Below are 18010 nucleotides of genomic sequence, written 5' to 3' on the forward strand. Positions count from 1 at the left end.
ATTGTAATAAATATTTTAAATTTTTAAATATTTAATTTAGTTTGTTTTCTGAAATAAAATAAAATTTTATTTTTTCTTACAAAATTAAATTTTCAAAATTTTCAATTTTCTCCATATATTACTTGCCTTCTCTCCTAAATCCTACAATAAAATTAGAATTTATTTTATTTTTTCTTAGATTTTATAATTTTAAAATTTCGTTTGAAACTTATTAGTATTTTAATTAAAATAAATAAAGTTTGGGTATTAAAATAGGCACACTTTTAAAAGTCTGGGTATTAAAATGAGCAAAATAATTAGTTTGAATATTAAAGTGGGTAATGGAAAAGTTTGGGTATTAAAAAGCTTAACGATATTTAGTTTGGGTATCTAATTTTGTCGGTTTTGTATATATTTCCTAAAAGTTAACATTAGTATTAGGTTTGTAAAAAAATCTGAATCCAAAGAACCGAACTGAACTCAATCCAAAAAGATAGTTCCAAATCCGAATAGAAATTAACTACATATTCAAATGAGTTCAAAATTTTATTATTTAAAAAATTGAAATATTTTGAATATCCGAATGTATCCGAGATAGATTTATATATCTAAATATATTAATTATTTTTAGATCAAATATATATTAAAAATATCCAAAATATATAAGATACTTTTAAGTTGTCCAAAATACTTGAAAAATACATATAAATAATCAAAACTAAATGTCTAAAATAACTATAGTGTACTTAAAGCACCAAAAATAGTTAAAAAATATCTAGCTAGAATATACTTAAAACACCTATTGTTTTTCTATCCAAATATTCAAACCAAACTAATTTATATGTTAAATTTAGATTTCTTGACATATGTTATTCAAAATTATATGTAATATATTATTTTGTTTATATATTTCGAGAAGTTTAAGTATATTCTGGATTTTAAAATTTTTAAAAATAATTTAAATAGATTGTCCGAATTTGAACCGAACCTGTAAAAATCGAACGAAACCGAATTAAATTTTAAAAATATCCGAATAAGACTAAAATTTTTTACCCCGAAAACCCGAAATCCAAATGGATCCGAACCAACCTCAAATGGGTACCCAAACACCTACCCCTAATTAGTATATCTATTTCCTAAGTTGATACACCAATTAGTCGATTATTGTTTTTACCAATATGATTCCTGTACATAACAATTGATATACATTTTGAATTTCAAACTTTTTCATATGCATACAATTTTGGGTTAGTGGACCTACTTTTTCGATCAGAAAAAGAAAAAAAGAAAAGAGAATTTACTTTTTTTCCAGTTGGGTAAAATTCATGAACAAGTTTTAAAAAGAAGGGCTTCTCCGTCAAAATAACGCAAACAATCAAAGCCAAATTTTACTTTTTAATTCTCTGCGAAACTTAAAGGTCATAGCTCTTTATACAGCGTCTTTTGACTGTGCTCAGAGTTTTTTATTCAGACACTACCCGGTCGTTAGGTATATTCATTCCAATTCAAGTTTCAATCCTCGTATTAGATTCTGCGGTTGTGTTCTGAATGTTGTCTGAATCCATTAGAGAAAGAGGCTAGAAACCTTTAGGAATATGGTCTGTAGATTGTAGTGCTTAGGAACTGTATTGGTCAACGATTATTTGCTGGATTCTTGGCTGTGGTAGGGTTTATGCATTAAGTTAGACCTCGTAGTGAACTAGCTGAGTGTTAATCTTGCAGGTAGCTCTCACTGGTTGTTTTCGAAACTTGTGAGTGTGGTAATTACTAGCAGTGAGATGGAGAAGTCTAGTACTGAGAAGGAACCTAAACAGCCTTCTTCTTCTGCTGCTCCTCCCTCTTCACAGGTTTTGCGTTTTTCTTTCCCCCTTCTCTACTTCCGGATTTAAGAGAAGAAGGAAGACATAGGTTTCGTTTGGAATATTCTGTGTTTGTAGGAACCTACTTCTGCTGTGAGTGCAGGCATGGCTACTCCAGATTGGTCTGGTTTTCAGGTTTAAGACAGATTCATCCCTCTATGAACCTGTGGTTCTGTTTTCTTATTATATATGATTGTTAAGTGTTTCTTTTTTTTTGCTCCTCTGACAGGCATATTCTCCTATGCCGCCTCATGGTTTTGTGGCATCAAGTCCTCAACCTCACCCTTATATGTGGGGGCCTCAGGTAAACTTGCTTACAATCATCACTTTTCATTGTGTATTAGTTAGTGTTTAGAGTGCTGGGAAAAGTTTCAAATGACTAGTTGACTGTTCTTTGTTAGACTTATTGGAGGTTTAGTTTGATATTTGGTATATGCATATGCTTGGGGGAATTGGTTCAGCTCTTTATCATCATACCGTTGATTGATTGCTGAATGTGAATCTTTTGCAGCATATGATGATGCCTCCTTATGGAACTCCTCCTCATCCATATGTTAAAATGTATCTACCAGGTGGCATGTACCCCCATCCTTCAATGCCTCCGGTACTAGCCATACTCTAGATATCTGGTTGCTATGGACATGTACTTGAAAACGTGTCTGTTGATCATCTCTCTAACTTCTCAGGGTTCTTATCCATATAGCCCTTACGCTATGCCTTCTCCAAAGAATGGAATGACCAAAGCTTCCGTGAGTTCTCATTTCTCCTCTAATAGTACTTGCTTCCTTTTTTTGTTGGCTTATAACTGAGGGACATGCTTATACGCAGGGCCATTCTAGTGGCGGCGGCACTGAAGGTGATTCTAAACGATCTGCTGTGAAAGAAAAATTGCCTATCAGAAGATCAGAAAGAATATTGAACATGAAAACAGGAAAGAACAATGGGACTGGAGAAAACTCAGAAACATCAGCTAATGAAGCTTACTCTAAAAGGCATGTGTATATTCCTTGACTGTATGTGTAGCATGTTTGGTTGTCTCTGCACTTATTCTTGCTTCATTTGATAGTACCTTACACTATTTTACTGCTCTGACATTGTCGGAAATTTTGTTTTTTTTTTTTTTGTTACAGTGGGGAGAGTGCTTCTGATGGTTTGAGTGAAGGAAGTGATGCAAACTATCAGAATGTAAGTTCGCTCTGCCTATAAAGGGTGAAGAGTTCTTGTATATAATTATGATAAATGATTTGCTTTTGTAATCCTTGTAGGACTCAGGATCAGAACAAGACAGCAAGGATGGTTGGTCTCTATGATCCTTTTTCTATTTTTCTTTTCCACTTCATTTTCTATTATGTGACTAACACCGTGAAAGCTGCAAATTCACCTGAAGCATCATCAGAGAGTGGTGGTTCTGCTAATGGTCCAAGAAATGGAAGTGCTGGTAGTAGTACACCTCTTCCACCGGTTAGCCAGAACGTGCCAGTTATGCCAAAGACAGCTGCAGGTGCTCCTACATCAGCCCCTATCCCTGGAATGAATAGGAAAGTATATCAGGACGAGAGAGAAGTTAAGAGACAGAGACGGAAGCAAACCAATAGGGAGGCTGCTGAAAGATCCAGGTTGCGCAAACAGGTACTATTCAGAACTGTGAATCACGTCCGTGTGAGAAAATTATGGACGTTTTTGTTATGTTTTCAGGCGGAATTTGATGAACTGGCAAAACACACAGAGGTGTTGAATGCAGAGAACGCAAGTCTCAGAGCAGAAATGAACAGGCTGAAACGCCAGCGGGAAGAGCTCACGTCTGAGAATAACTCTCTCAAGGTATAGAAGAAAAGCTTCTCAATTTTTAGTTTTTAATGTTCAACCAAAACTAAAACAACAACTAAGTGGTTTTCTTTGTTGTTTTGCAGCTCCAGCTTTTATCATTTCCTCCACTTGAAGGTATAAACATAAAAATAGAGAAGGACGACCAAGAACCAGACACCTATCAAACAGACTTCACAGAGACAAAGTTTGTTATGTAGACTCAACGTTAGAAAGCAAAACCAATTCTTAACGTAGGTATAAAAAAGTAGGAGACAACAACACTAAGCGGTTCTTTGCTAACAGATGGTTGTAGGATTTTAGGGGTCAGGGACCAGTAGGTCGGTCCAGTGGTCTGGTTGCAGAAGCGAATTTGAGGCATCGATTAAGGCAAATATCTGTATGAAATGCAGCCTTTTAAGATTATCATATGATTCGATTTTTCTTCACTTTACTTGACGAATGTGGTATAGGTGGTTTACAAGTCTGCACTAAATAGAAAAACAGCAAACGCTAATTGTTTTTGATAGTATGTAACCATGTCTTATTATTGATTTATTAATTTAGGATTAAGTTGATGCTCTGATAGAATCATGAAGCTGTGGGGACTATCATATGTTAGGATGGATATTGTGCATGCTGTGACTCTTCACTTCTGTTAGCATTCGGATGTTTGCAAAATAAAAACTAACACAAAACAAAGAATAAACAATTTCCGCAATGCTGTTTGTCTGATAACATGCTAATGCAAGTTTTATTACAAGAGAAGTTCACATGGCAGCAATGAGTTTCATTGCTTATTAATAGCATATGGGTGAGCAAGAGAGAACTGTGTGGTGTGTCACACGGACCCTTGTAACTCAACCCTCTCTTTCAGGGGGAAGAGTATGATGTGTAAGCCTTGATGATTGAGACATACATATCAATGCCCTTCAAATACTCAGCTTTACTCAGATACTACACAAAAAGCAAGATGAAAGAAGAGCATTAGACACCGATCAACCAGATAATATAGGCAAACAGAAGGATATTGACAGTAGTACCTCATTGTGATCATGAAGCAAACTTGGGGTGTTTGATATAGGAGAGAACCCAAACGCAGGCAAGCCTGCTTTCCGGAAATACCGAGAATCTGTTGATGCAGGGAAGATCTCAGGCTCACTAGTACTCCCTCCAGCTTCATTCACAGCGTTTTGTAAGAGCTCCCACCATGGATTTGAATCATCTTTTGCGGTAAGTAACTGTTTCCCTGAAAGATTCTGGTCGAACCGCCGCAGCTGACATACCGAGAGAACTCTTTCATCAGATACACACACAACTTTGTCTAAGTCCTGACCACAACAGTACTAAGAATATTCAAAAAGAAAAAAATCACCTTATAGGACATGTTGCGAGCAACAGGTGCCCATTCCTCCACCAAACGTTTTTCTAGTGCTACTAGATCAGCAGTGGGTGGGATTCGGATGTCGAAGCCAGCTTCTGCCTCGGATGGTTGCAGATTCATCACAAAACCCTTCATTCAAAACAGGAGGGTTCGTCAGGTTCAGACACAAAGTTACAACTATGGTTTGGTCATCATGTGTGAAATAAAAAAAAAAAGAGGAGAGAATAATACATCTGGAGAAGGAGTGCCAGCTTTGAGGAAGACCATGTTGACAGAAACAACTCCACCGTCAGGCTTCAAACCAGCTTTGAGCATATCAAACTGAGAAGCTCTGAATCTCATCATGCTCTCAATGCTTTTAGTGAGATTCTCCGAGGCTGAGTCGTCATAGAGCTTTGATCCATGGCCAGGTTGTCCTACAGCTTGATCTGAAGCGACCATGGAATCCTCTCTCCATTGAACACCCTGTAGCTCTCCGTTGGAGATGGCAAGCCTGATTCATTCATTGCCGTTAACAATAGTTATAAGCTCATCTCTTCTTTTCAAATATATTTCTTGTTTTTTAACTAACTAAAAACGTAAAATCCAATGACGATAGTTCCATTTGTATCACGAGACCAATATTTTTTTTTTGTATTACTCAGATTTGGATAATACAATTTCGAGTTGAAATATTTTTAGTGATCATAACAAAATAAACATGAAAATTATACTTATTTTAGATATATTAGGATTTTCAATTAATTTATTTGGTTCTTTTTGGGGTTTGTATGAATTTTTCCTGATATTAATAAGCGTTACTATATATGCTTATACCTTCGTCGAGCACAACTGCAATGCTCAAGCTCTTGAATATTTCCGACTCCACGAACCTCCCAACACCATCAGCGCCGCCGATCTCTTCATCAGGAACAAACGAGACATAGACCGAACGAAGCGGCTTATATCCAGAGGCTACAAGCTTGCGAATGGCTTCTAGATACTGCATCCCAACGCTCTTCATGTCCTGACTTCCCCTCGCGTATATTCTACCCTCTCCATCTATCTCTGCTCCTAGCGGAGGATGATCCCACTTCTCTGCCTCAAAAGGGACCACGTCGACGTGAGAGTTCAAGAGAACCGCGGGTAACGAAGGGTCTGAACCGGTCCATTTCAGGAGAACGATAGGCTTCCCCTGGACGAACTCGATTGATTGGTATAGGAGAGAGATGGACTGAGCTTGGGATATAATGAAGTCTGCGGCTGCGGTGTAGTCAGGGTTGGGTTGTACGGTGTTGATACGGAGGTAATCTTGGAACCTGGATATGATCGCCTTTGATTCTAGAGCCATTGGTGGACAGAAGTATAAGCAGAGTGGTGAAGATTGAAGAAGCTTATATCTTGTAGCTATATGAAACCGCGGTTTTATAAAGCAGGTTTCAAAGTTGAAACAACGTTTTCCACGTGACCAAGCACATGCAACTCTCCACCCAAACCGGATCCCGCCTCGTTATTTAATTCATGACTAGGTGATTTTCCCGTGTTCATGCACGGATCCAAATATTTATAAATTAAATATGTTACAATAGTTGATTGTTATTTAATTTTGAATTAATTTATAATTTGTATGCATGATTTAAACTAATAATATTATATTACTTTAATCAGACATATGATTTTAATAAGTTATTATTTGGGTATATTGGATTGCATCAGTTTTTCTAAATTCAATTAATATTTTTTTTATTTTAAATATATGAAAACTATGATTAAATTTCTTATTTGCATTTACGTTGGTTGTTATCTTAGATATGTAAATATATTTGAGAAAGATTATGTATAAATTAAGATATATTGTGCTTGGAATGAATTAAAAATAAACTAAAGTATTTGATTAAAAAATTACAAAAACTAAATTATATGTTGATTTTTAAAATAAAATATTAGAAAGTAAAACGATAATCAATAGGAAGTTACTTACATAAGTAACTAATACATTTTTATAGAAGCTTATGAACACATATATATATTTACAATAATTAAAATATTTATAAATTATAAATAATTTTATGCCTTATATTATTAATTGGTAAACTGAAATATATTTTAAATAATCCTAAAAATGAGAATTCAGATTTGCTTTGGTATTTTGATCATGGTTATAATAACTTTGACAAACATAAAATACAAAAATTAATATTATTTTTTAAAAAATAATTATAATATATAATAGATCTACTTTGTTAAATTATATAGTGTTATGTTAATTTAAAATATTTTAATTATTTTATCAAAATTTAATTTACTTTATTTTTAATATCTCTTTACAATAAACAGTTTTATTTTTTGTGATTGTATTTGGGAAATCATATTATATAAGTAAAATATAATTTATAGATTACGAAATCACATTATATACAAACATATATTTTCATCTAAGAAAATATAGATATAAATAAATATTTTATTACTTCAAAAATATATTTTATGGTATTTAAAATAGTTTAAAATGGAATATTTCTATTTTGTGAAATTTTCTTTTTTAATGAAATCATATTATATAAACATATATTTTCGTTTTAAATTTGTTTTTAAACTTTATAAATTTTTCTTTTTTTATTATATATGTTATTTGAAATTTTTTTAAAGGAAACTAAATATAAATTTCAATAATAGTATTTAAATGTAAATATTTTAATTTATTAAGGATATCAGCGTAATCAATCATCATAAAAGTTAACGTGAGAGCGACACATAGGAAATTGACTTTTCAAATAATATTATAGAGATTTGGATTAACTATAGAGTAAATGTTTATGTAAATAAAACAATAAAAAGGTAGTTAAAGACATGTGTTAAATCTAACTTTAAAAATCTTTTATTTCAGAATAAAATGATATTCTATTATCGGTTTACATTTCTTGAGAATTTAATATGAAAATTCAGTGTGAACATATTCCACCTTCCTCGGAGATATAAACATTGTTCCAATAAAATAATAGTTAAAACTAGATGTTATGTACTAGATTGTGATCACATAACCGGACCGACCAGGACCGTAACGACCGCATGAGATAATGTTTATCGACTGTTATACTTATCCACTTAGAATAAATACGACCTGATGTATATATATATATAATATATTATATATATATATATATAAGACCCTGGTCAAGATTAATAACAAAAAAAAAACATGTTTCTCCACTTAGTTTTATAACACGTTATCAGCACGAGACTATGAAATCCCGAGCTACCTAAAAAACCCTAATTGACGGCGCCACTTCAAACAGTTTGTTCTCTCCAACCGTAAGGATCCAGACGAGGAGCCACATACCAAATCGAAGCTATTGACGAGACGAATCCAACGCCGTCGGCCTCGCCTCTATTTGACTTCGAACGCGCCCTCACGTTCTATTCTAAGACGCGCCGTCAAGTGACCTAAAACCCTGAAATTCTAAAAACTCATCCGACGACTTCAAACCGCCGTTTCTCTCAAACCGTAAGGATCCAAACGACGTGTAATATATCAAATTGAAGCTTTTGACGTGAAGAATCCATCGCCGCAAACCTGGTATCAATCCGATCTCAAACGCGCTCTGAAGATCCGTTCCAACCCGCGTCGTCAACTACCCTTAAACCCTAATCAAAAGCCTAAACCGCAACCTCTCTCTATACTTTGTTATTTTCTACGATTTGCTTCATCTATCTATACTAACTTGTTTTGATTCGTTTTTGATTAAGGTTTCTAAATCTACAAGAGGGTTTTTGCTCAACCTAAAACGCGACCAGATCCTGATCCGTTCCGGTCATGCAGTTCGCGATCCGACTTGTTCCAGCTCTCGGTGGTCCAAATCTACACTTCGAAATTCTAAAGGTAAACTTTGAAATCCTAAAAGAACACATAATCAAATGTGGTTGATTGATAAAGGTTTAAGACCACTAAAATTTGCAAAATCCCAAATCCTAAGATAATAGATCCCAAAACCCCTTTGAGTAAGTTGGAGCTTTTTAAGTTCAATAGAGATTGTTTCTAACAATTAAACTCGAAACCCTAATGGTTTTGAATCTCACAGCCTGATCTATTGATCTATAAAGTAACTAAAACCTTAAATATGACCTATTATGTATTATGGTCCAAAAATTAATTAAAATTCATGATAATCTCCTAAAAATTCCCCAAAGTTAGTTTTCCATCATCAGAATCCGACCCATTGGTCTGGAACTATGTGGAAAACGATTTTTTCGGTTTCTGGTCAGAAATTGACCTCTTCAAATAAATTCCGAAAAGTTAATTAAAATTCACCAAAACTCATGATAAATCCTAACTAAGAAACCCTGTAAGTAGTTTCATCAAATTCATTTTTAATCATATAGGCATAGTGTAAATTTTTTATACCGAAAAAACTGCATAAAAAGCGTGTGATTGTTTGAAGTGTTTGAATCACCTAGAAATGATTGTTAGGATCTCATTCTGATTTTGGTTGAATCATTAGAGATTGCTAGAAAAATTTCAGATTTTTCCAGATTGCTAAATTGCAAATTTTACTTTTTCTAAAACTTTCCGGTTTTGTGAAATTGACTTTTATGGTTTTTGAGAATTTCCATATTAGTTTTAGAATAATGGAAGATTGCTAAAACTTGTTTAAAACCATAATTGAATGTTTCCAGATTGCTAGAATGCAAAAATTAACTTTTCTAAAAATTTCCATCTTTGAGAAATTGTCTTTTATAAGTTGCTGGAAACTTTCCATTTTTCTTTTGAAAGATTAGAAAAATGCTATAATTGTTAAGATTGATCTGATTTTTTTTAAGTCATATATTGACTATTTAGATCAATGGTTTCGAAAGTTTTTATAAAAAAGTAAAACCCTATATTTTCGAAACCCTAAACCATATTTTCTCTCTCTAGAATCCAATTACTTTTAAATCATCTAGAATCATTTATTTGATCTGATTTATTTTTTTACCTCATCTTGATCATATAGACATTGATTGCTAAGGTTGCATCATGAAACAATTTTTTTTGATTGATCATATGGGAAAATCGGATTGCTAGATTGAATGGAAAATTGGATTGCATTGCATAAAAATCAAAGGTTGAAAGAAACCAAAGTTGCATTGCTATATTGACTAAAAGAAATCGGATTGAATTGAATAATTTAGAGGTTGAAAGAAACCAAATCACATTGCATAAATAAAAGGTTGAAAGAAACCAAAATGCATGGTTTGAATCCGATTATAAGTCAAATAATAAGACTCTAAAATCTATATTTTCAGATGTCGAATTTGGATTATGCAGCCCTTAATCTCTGTGGAGATAATTATTTAAAAATGGCAATGAACACTGCAATTGTCCTGAAGATAAGAGGATTTGACAAATTTATCATCAAAGGCGAGTATGCAACTGAAAATGAAAAATATGGGGCAGTAACAATTATTCGCCAACATCCCACTGAGGATCTCAGAGATCAGTATCTAAATATTGCGAACCCTCTAGACCTTTGGACATAGTTAAAATCCAGATACACAATAGTGTTATTACCAAAGGCTAGGCATGAGTGGATAAATCTCAGATTTCAGGACTTTAAGTCCGTAGATGAATATCACTCAGCTCTAAATCAAAATCATTTCTAAATTGAAACTATGTGGTGAAGAGGTAACAGAGGAAGATTTACTGGAAAAGACATTCCTCACAGCTGATCCAAAAGGGATCTATTGTTACAATATACCTACAGAAAAAATGTTTCACCACTTATACGAATTTGATCTCGTATCTATTACAAGCTGAGAAGAATAATGAGATACTAAAGCAAAACCAGTGAGATGAGACTTCCTGAAGCCAATAAAGCTGGGGAGAATAAGGATGAATCCAAAGAAGCCACGTCCAGAATAATAAAAGGAGTGGCCGGCATATACATTGCCTAAGAATCGAGATTTCGACATTCTGATTTTATGTTTTGATTTGTTTGTCATTTACGATTTTTTATATAATAAGAGTTGTTTTAGTTTTATATTATCATGTTTGACTTGCTTGATAATTTATTGATTGATAAATGACAAATGAAAATTTAAAAATGAGTATAGTAATTAAAATTATCCAACCAAAGGCATTGCCTAAAGGGGGCATGAACTATTAACCCAAATAAAAAACCCATTTGAGTTATAAAATTTTGAAAATGAATGGTTTCCACATTGAACCAATGGGCAAAGGAAATAAAAAGTTCCTTCAAAATTATAAATAAGAAATCGCCCAAGGCATAGAAATGGTTGAGACTGTACTCCCAACTGATCTAAACTATGCTAAAAGATTAGTATGATAAAGGCAAAAGGCCTAGGTAACCAGATAGGTTGACCACGAAATTTCATACACTTTATGGCATGACTGGACTAGCCATCCATGTCTTTAAAATTGATGCAAAGATTGATATCGAAAAAGGCACAAAAGAGTTATCCCAAAAAATCTCACGTTGTGTAACATGTACACAATGGAAATTCATAAGGCTATAATGTTCCAAGCATCTAAAAGATTTATCAGCATGTTCATGAGGGGGAGAAATGACACTCCCGTTGTACATGAACAACACTATAAATCCGAGTGACATGGTTTATGACCATGGTAGAACTTGGCCGAATTCTTTGTGATACAAATATCACTAGCTAATGGTTGGGAACACATGGATTTACATGTAATAAAAATATGCATCATGCCATATAAAGTGAGCATAGATATTCCCATCTAATAATTATAAAGGATCATGATCCAGACATAGACCATCCTAAGAAATTATGTATAGACCACCACAATAATATGTGCCGTCTAGGATGGAACCTCACAAGAAGATGAAATAAGATTGGGAATATATGTTGGATATGAGAATGTCTTCCTCCCACGATTTTATAAGAGACCTTGAGCCAAATATGGGTGATCAAATTAAGGCAAGGTTCACGGATTGTATGATTAAATCCGACTATCCAACATTAGGGGGAGAAAGAAATAAGTTGGTACAAGTATAAAGAGAAATGGAATGGTATTAAACCATCTTTGTCTTGGCAAGATCCTCGGACCAGAGAATATGATTTAAGACGTCCAAAGAAAGATCATACAAAGCTAGCTAAAAGAATGCCAGACAGATTAGACCCAAGAAGAAAAGAATGACTAAGTCATACCAGCTTAAGCACCACGAAATTAATGTCCTAAAAGAGACATAATCAAGTTGCTATAGATTCTAAAGATAGACCAATATGTTCCATAAGAAAAGGAACCTCGGAAATGAAAAGAAAGGTGCATAGAAATGACATATCCGAGGTCATAAGGGAAACCAGACCAGACATTGAGATAAGGTTGCGCAGCTAAACATCTAAGGTACCAGACCATGTAGTTTGGGACGCCAAATTGCAAGGTAATGAAGGTTCTTAGTAAGAATGAAATCTCTAATCGATTAGTTCATGTCTAGAACACAATGGAACCATACATATAAAAGAGTGTCGACACATACACACATAAAAGATAAAGATGCATAAGAAAATAGCACTTGAGTTTAAAATATATAAGCGAGGATCAGAACCCACGTGAATACAAGAATGCATTCATATATTAAAAGGTTGAAACCGTGGGGGTTCAAAGAAAGATTCAAAGAATCTATAAAAGAGATGGGTGTATTGGCCATATATAGAAACACCATCTGATAAGATAAAACCAGTGAAAAATAGGTCATGTGTGGGAAAGGAAAAGAAATCGTGAGACATGAACTAAGGTGTTCATATTCCTATTTAAAGCATTCAAGGAATGGCTTGATTACACAAGGATACTCACAGAGACCAAGGAACAGATTATAAGGAGATGTACTCTTATGTGGTGGATGCTACTACAAATTCGAAAATGATAAAGGTCTGGATATAAGAAAAGAGAAATGTAGTAAGCAGCATGATTGATCACTGGATAAAGGAATGATAAGAGTATCATAAAGATGAGAAAAGAAATTCTCATAGAATAATTTTGTTCCTAAGCTATTCATGGACTGAAATAAGGCAGCTGCGAATGATAATGAAAGACTAAGAAAATACTTAGTACAATCAGTCCATAGATCCTTATAGAGGATATTATAATTCCTTGTGTTTATATTTATATCAAACCAACCTAAAGAGAGGTTCAACGGTTCAATGATTTCAATGATACAAGTTATCGATTGATTTTAGACAGAATATGATGGGACTAGAAACCTTAGCCATATATGAGTATATTGGCGTGTGATGACAAGGTCTATGACTTAACATGTATGTTTTCGAAAACATAGCATTGTCTACGACAAAATGAAAGAAGTCATGAGACATCATCCAGAGATAGTGATCAGAAGAATGTCTGAGTCAATAATAAAATGAAAGTGTCCACGGTATGACAAAGCCATGAGACTAGAAGAACCGTGGGACATGAGAGGACCTGTAAGAAAGATTTAATCGCAGGATAGAGGTACATCCAAGTACTGGTCGAGTACTATCCGAGTACTGATTAAGCATCATCCATCCGACCAGAACATGAAGACATTGTCGAGTGGTCAGCATCAAAGGAGCACGTCTTGACCATGTCCAAATGAAGTTCCAGAAGGCCGGCGAAATTACAAAATATTACAAGAAGCTCATCGACCAGATAGGAATGCATCGTCCAAAGATCTACAGTGATGCATTCATCAGAGGGAGTTCATGTGTTGTACTCTTTTTCCTGTCCATGGTTTCCCATTTTGCCACATTGGTTTTGGGATTTTCCAGGAGAGGTTTTAATGAGGCAACATTAAACATGCAACGAACCAATACCGGATATGTCGATCAATGGGGAGTGTTATGTATTAGATTGTGATCGACATAACCGGACCGACCAGGACCATACCGACCGCATGAGATAATGCTTATCGACTGTTATACTTATCCACTTAGGATAAACACGACCTGATGTATATATATATGTAAGACCCTTGGTCAAGATTAATAACAAAAAACACGTTTATCCACTTAGTTTTATAACACTAGACTAATTTTGGTCATGTCTTGCAGTCTAGATCAACGATTAGATGCTTTATGTTAGACATGGACTACATACCACCTTGGTTAAGATGGTTTAAAAGAACGGTCGTCAAATTGGTTCTGGAGGTCACATTTAACGGGACATTTCATGGGTAAGGCAACGGATGCCAATGTGAAGATCAAAGGAAGACATTACCAAACAGGGAGCTGTGTCTCGTTGGATGAACTTACTATACCCGGTATGGTGTAGCTACAGAATATGGAATGGCTTGGTGATTCATCATAAATAGAAGGTAATTAAATATTATTATTGTTGAGAAATTTAGGTAGCCTCTCACCATTGTGGATGCTTAATATTTTGTGCTTCAATGAAAACCACACGTAGAAATATAGAATGCTAGAGAGAGAGAGAAAGAGAAGTTTCTACATAAGTAGTCGTCTTGCATAATTTGTTGACAAGAGAAGCCAAGTTATACCGATACTTGTTGAAAAACTTCCCTTACTAACAAATTATTTAGTCTATTTTTTTCGTAGTCAAATCTCAACATAATGGAAATTTCTTCTTGATTTACTACAAATCTTCCTCCCTAACTGAGTGTAACTCCAGTAAAAGAAAATATTACTATAACCTGAATGACACTTGTTTGACTGCTCACTAATTTTGTTACATATTGTATTCATGACGCATGATGACTGAAATCAATATTGATAGTATACACTAATTTTGTTACATATTGTATTCATGACGTAAGATGACTGGGATCAATTTTTTTTAAGATGTTTCGATAAAGTGGAAAATTAATTAAAGCTGAGAAACCTATTCACATTGATATATATATGACTTGTCTTCTTAGGGCCGGCTTTTAGTTACATCACGAGAGCTATCGCCATCAATAAAACAAGATTGGATGTAGAAAAAAAAATTATCATTGATTTCGGTTGAAAGTTTCAATATTGGTACACATTAAATTTAGGTTGACATTGAGTTTTAGAAAGAAATAACAAAACAAAACATAGTTAAAATTGTTATGTCGAGAGACGCGGCTATTTGCTCAATTAGTATGTACATGCGTACGATACAAGTAAAGTACTAAATCACTAAAAACGTTTTTGCCTCTGGTATGTTCCTTCATCTCATATACCAAAGAAGACATTGTTGTATTTGTTTAAAGAAGTGATATACAGAATTACATAACAGTCTTGTTTTGAAAAAAAAGAAATTAGAATCTTAGACCAAGTCCATGTTGAATATGGGCAAAAACAAGACTGAATAATAAAAGTCGTCAAAACCTTCACTATGTACATCCGAAAAAGTAAATGACCAAGCTACCCAACATAAACATATCCCTATATATACCTTACAACATCTTCCTTCTCATCCACAAAACAATCACCAAAACATGACTCTCACAAAAACCTCATTAGTCTTTCTTCTTTGCCTCTTAAGTTTCTATTCCGAAACCGTCAAGTCGCAGAACTGCGGCTGTTCCCCGGACCTATGCTGTAGTCAGTACGGTTTTTGCGGTACGGGTAATGACTTCTGTGGTCTCGGTTGCCAATCAGGTCCTTGTACAACCCAAGCCGAAGATCTTGGTACCATTGTGTCACAAGCTTTCTTTGACGGTATTATCAACCGAGCCGCTAGTGACTGCGCCGGAAAAGGATTCTACACACGTGACGCTTTCATCAACGCTGCGAATTCTTTCCCCAATTTTGCCAATTCCGTTACTAGGCTTGAAATTGCAACTATGTTTGCTCATTTCACCCAGGAGGTCGGATGTAAGAATTCATTCCACTTTTCTCTAAAATGTTTATTTTTCTAAGTTTTTTTCGTACATCAACTTTGGTCAACACCAAGTATATATATATAAACATATTTGAAACATTTGACCTGGTCCAAATTATTGAGCAATGTGTCCATCTCTATGTCATATAGATTTCTGCTACATAGAAGAGATAGACGGAGCGTCACAAAACTACTGCAACGACAAGGAATACCCACAATACCCATGTGCACCGGGCAAAAACTACTACGGTCGTGGTCCGATTCAACTATCATGGAACTACAACTACGCACCATGTGGTCAGAGTCTCGGTCTCGACCTTCTAGGGCAGCCCGAGCTCGTAGGTAGCGATCCAACTGTAGCTTTCAGGACAGCTTTGTGGTTTTGGGTGAATAACGTAAGGCCGGTACTGAGCCAAGGATTCGGAGCCACCATAAGAGCAATCAATGGAAGAGTAGAATGTGACGGTGCGAGTCCAGATAAGGTTAACTTAAGGATTAGTTACTATAGAGACTATTGTGGGCAGCTTGGTGTGGACCCTGGTTCTAACCTTAGCTGCTAAGAAGCTCTTTAAAGACTACTGTTGGACGGTCGTGTCTATGTTGAAATAATATGTAATAAAATAAAATTTCATGCATGTTTGGGTCAGTGTTCCATGCTTCATAAGCAAAAGGATTGTTGCAATGATCATGTAAAAGTTAATTCAAATTTATAAATGTCCTGAGTTGCAAAAAGAAAAACTAGTGGAATCATATATAGTTTAGTTATTCGATAAAGATGTTGTAGCAAAAGTTACAACTATCAATTATATATAGTAATATTTGAGGGTTGGATTAGTCTAGAAAATACAAAGAATTCAGTAGCTTTTAAAATAAATATGTAAAAGTTATAACTTGAGACTTGAGAGCGAAGTGAATGAAGTGAGGTAGTTTGAGAGAAGTGAATGAAAAGAGTGAGAATTCATGAAAAAATTGTCAACTTCCAGACCTTTTTTGGCAAGATCAACTTTCAAACTTTCTTATGACAATGTAAACAAGTTGAAACCAGTAAGAAAATGAGCCAAAAGTGTGTAAATCTTGTTCATGTTTTTATGTCCTTATTTTGCTTTATAATTTGAAGACCGTAATAAAGGTTCCATTTCTTCCGCTTTATTTGATACTAACTAAAATTATTTTTGTGGATTTAGTAGTATTGATGAGAAACATCCCACATAGGAAATATAAGAATTATTCTACTACTATATAAATGGTTAGGGTCAATTCACTAATTGTCAATTGGTTTTAAGTTAGAAGCCCATAATTAACCCGAATCTAACATGGTATCAGAGCGATAAGATCCTTTGACCTAATTTACTACAACTACTACTACACCGATGTTGGGCCCTCTGTGAATGTTATTCCCACAAATTGTCCACGCTTTAGACCTAGATGTCTGAGCGTGAGGGAAGGTATTGATGAGAAACATCCCACATCGGAAATATAAAACAAATAACTAACTCGAATCTAACAAGTAGTTTATAGCCAGAAAAATATTATAGTTATTCAATTTTTGGAGTCGACATCAAATTTGAAATTGACAATGTCATTCATTCCTTTCAGATCTGAACTCAGTGATCATGACCAAAGATTTCAGTTCGCTAATACTTATTCACTTCATTAAGGACCATTGATTTATGTTTTACTCGACTAACAATAAACTATAAAGTAAATATTCAATACTAAAGGAAGTAACACTGTTAAACCAAAAGTAAAATAACCTAATTTAGTAACTATTCTATAGCTGTTGTTTTATAGTGACGACTGGACGCGATTTGATTTGTATATAGTTTTGCAAATGGCAAATTACAACATACTAGCGAGCAATCGAGTTAGTAAGTTTATTATTACAATGATCAAAAGCGATTGGAATGTTCTAGTCACCATCGTGTGTGGCCCCACCCCGTGCAACTTCTCTCTCGATTTGAAAGTGTTATCATCATCCGGACAGCGACAGTCTTATTGAATGAGTTTCGAAAAGAAGACAGTCTTATTCTATGAAGATTGAGAGATTGTTTACCAACCTTATAATTACTACATGATATCACTCATGCGATATCAAAAATACCTTTTGATAGATTGCATATTTTAAACTAGCTTTAATACCTCTAGTTCTAGAGTATTTATGCATAAATAACCAAAACTAAAGATATATAAGGTGAGGAC

The 18010-nt window shown here is 34.3% G+C and overlaps 3 protein-coding genes across 5 annotated transcripts; 2 read left to right on the forward strand and 1 right to left on the reverse strand.

Annotated features, from left to right (window-relative positions):
* Positions 1-1344: 1344 nt before the first annotated feature.
* On the forward strand, positions 1345-4168 carry LOC108836567 (bZIP transcription factor 16). Of its 3 annotated transcripts, XM_057005515.1 has the most exons (12): positions 1345-1468; positions 1702-1826; positions 1917-1973; positions 2068-2142; positions 2350-2442; positions 2525-2587; positions 2667-2830; positions 2969-3023; positions 3104-3134; positions 3226-3467; positions 3534-3659; positions 3749-4168. In XM_057005515.1, the coding sequence occupies exons 2-12, from the start codon at positions 1758-1760 to the stop codon at positions 3860-3862; spliced, it is 1089 nt and encodes a 362-aa protein (XP_056861495.1). In that variant the 5' UTR covers positions 1345-1468; positions 1702-1757; the 3' UTR covers positions 3863-4168. The 3 variants fall into 3 exon arrangements, with proteins under 3 accessions (XP_056861495.1, XP_056861494.1, XP_056861496.1); XM_057005514.1 differs by lacking the exon at positions 1345-1468 and having other exon boundaries at positions 1475-1826; XM_057005516.1 differs by lacking the exon at positions 1345-1468 and having other exon boundaries at positions 1475-1826; positions 3235-3467.
* A 176-nt stretch (positions 4169-4344) lies between these two features.
* On the reverse strand, positions 4345-6411 carry LOC108836566 (uncharacterized). Its single transcript, XM_018609709.2, is given in 6 exon segments — positions 4345-4598; positions 4685-4918; positions 5017-5154; positions 5257-5444; positions 5447-5518; positions 5842-6411. Coding segments are annotated over 6 exon segments (1230 nt in total). The 5' UTR covers positions 6356-6411; the 3' UTR covers positions 4345-4514.
* Positions 6412-15389: 8978 nt separating this feature from the next.
* Positions 15390-16548, forward strand: LOC108830415 (endochitinase At2g43590). The gene is made up of 2 exons (XM_018604011.2): positions 15390-15804; positions 15962-16548. Exons 1-2 carry the CDS (start codon positions 15426-15428, stop codon positions 16369-16371), a joined length of 789 nt encoding a protein of 262 aa, XP_018459513.1. The 5' UTR covers positions 15390-15425; the 3' UTR covers positions 16372-16548.
* The last annotated feature ends 1462 nt before the right edge of the window (positions 16549-18010 follow it).

This window comes from Raphanus sativus, chromosome 3 (genome assembly GCF_000801105.2).
Source record: "Raphanus sativus cultivar WK10039 chromosome 3, ASM80110v3, whole genome shotgun sequence".
Classification (NCBI taxonomy): domain Eukaryota; kingdom Viridiplantae; phylum Streptophyta; class Magnoliopsida; order Brassicales; family Brassicaceae; genus Raphanus; species Raphanus sativus.

Coding starts and splice junctions, on each gene's coding strand:
- LOC108836567 (XM_057005515.1), top strand. CDS start 1,758: ATGGAGAAGTCTAGTACTGAGAAGGAACCTAAACAGCCTTCTTCTTCT. Junction 2,143..2,349: donor CTTATATGTGGGGGCCTCAG/GTAAACTTGCTT, acceptor AATCTTTTGCAG/CATATGATGATGCCTCCTTA. Junction 2,443..2,524: donor CCCATCCTTCAATGCCTCCG/GTACTAGCCATA, acceptor CTAACTTCTCAG/GGTTCTTATCCATATAGCCC.
- LOC108830415 (XM_018604011.2), top strand. CDS start 15,426: ATGACTCTCACAAAAACCTCATTAGTCTTTCTTCTTTGCCTCTTAAGT. Junction 15,805..15,961: donor TTTCACCCAGGAGGTCGGAT/GTAAGAATTCAT, acceptor TATGTCATATAG/ATTTCTGCTACATAGAAGAG.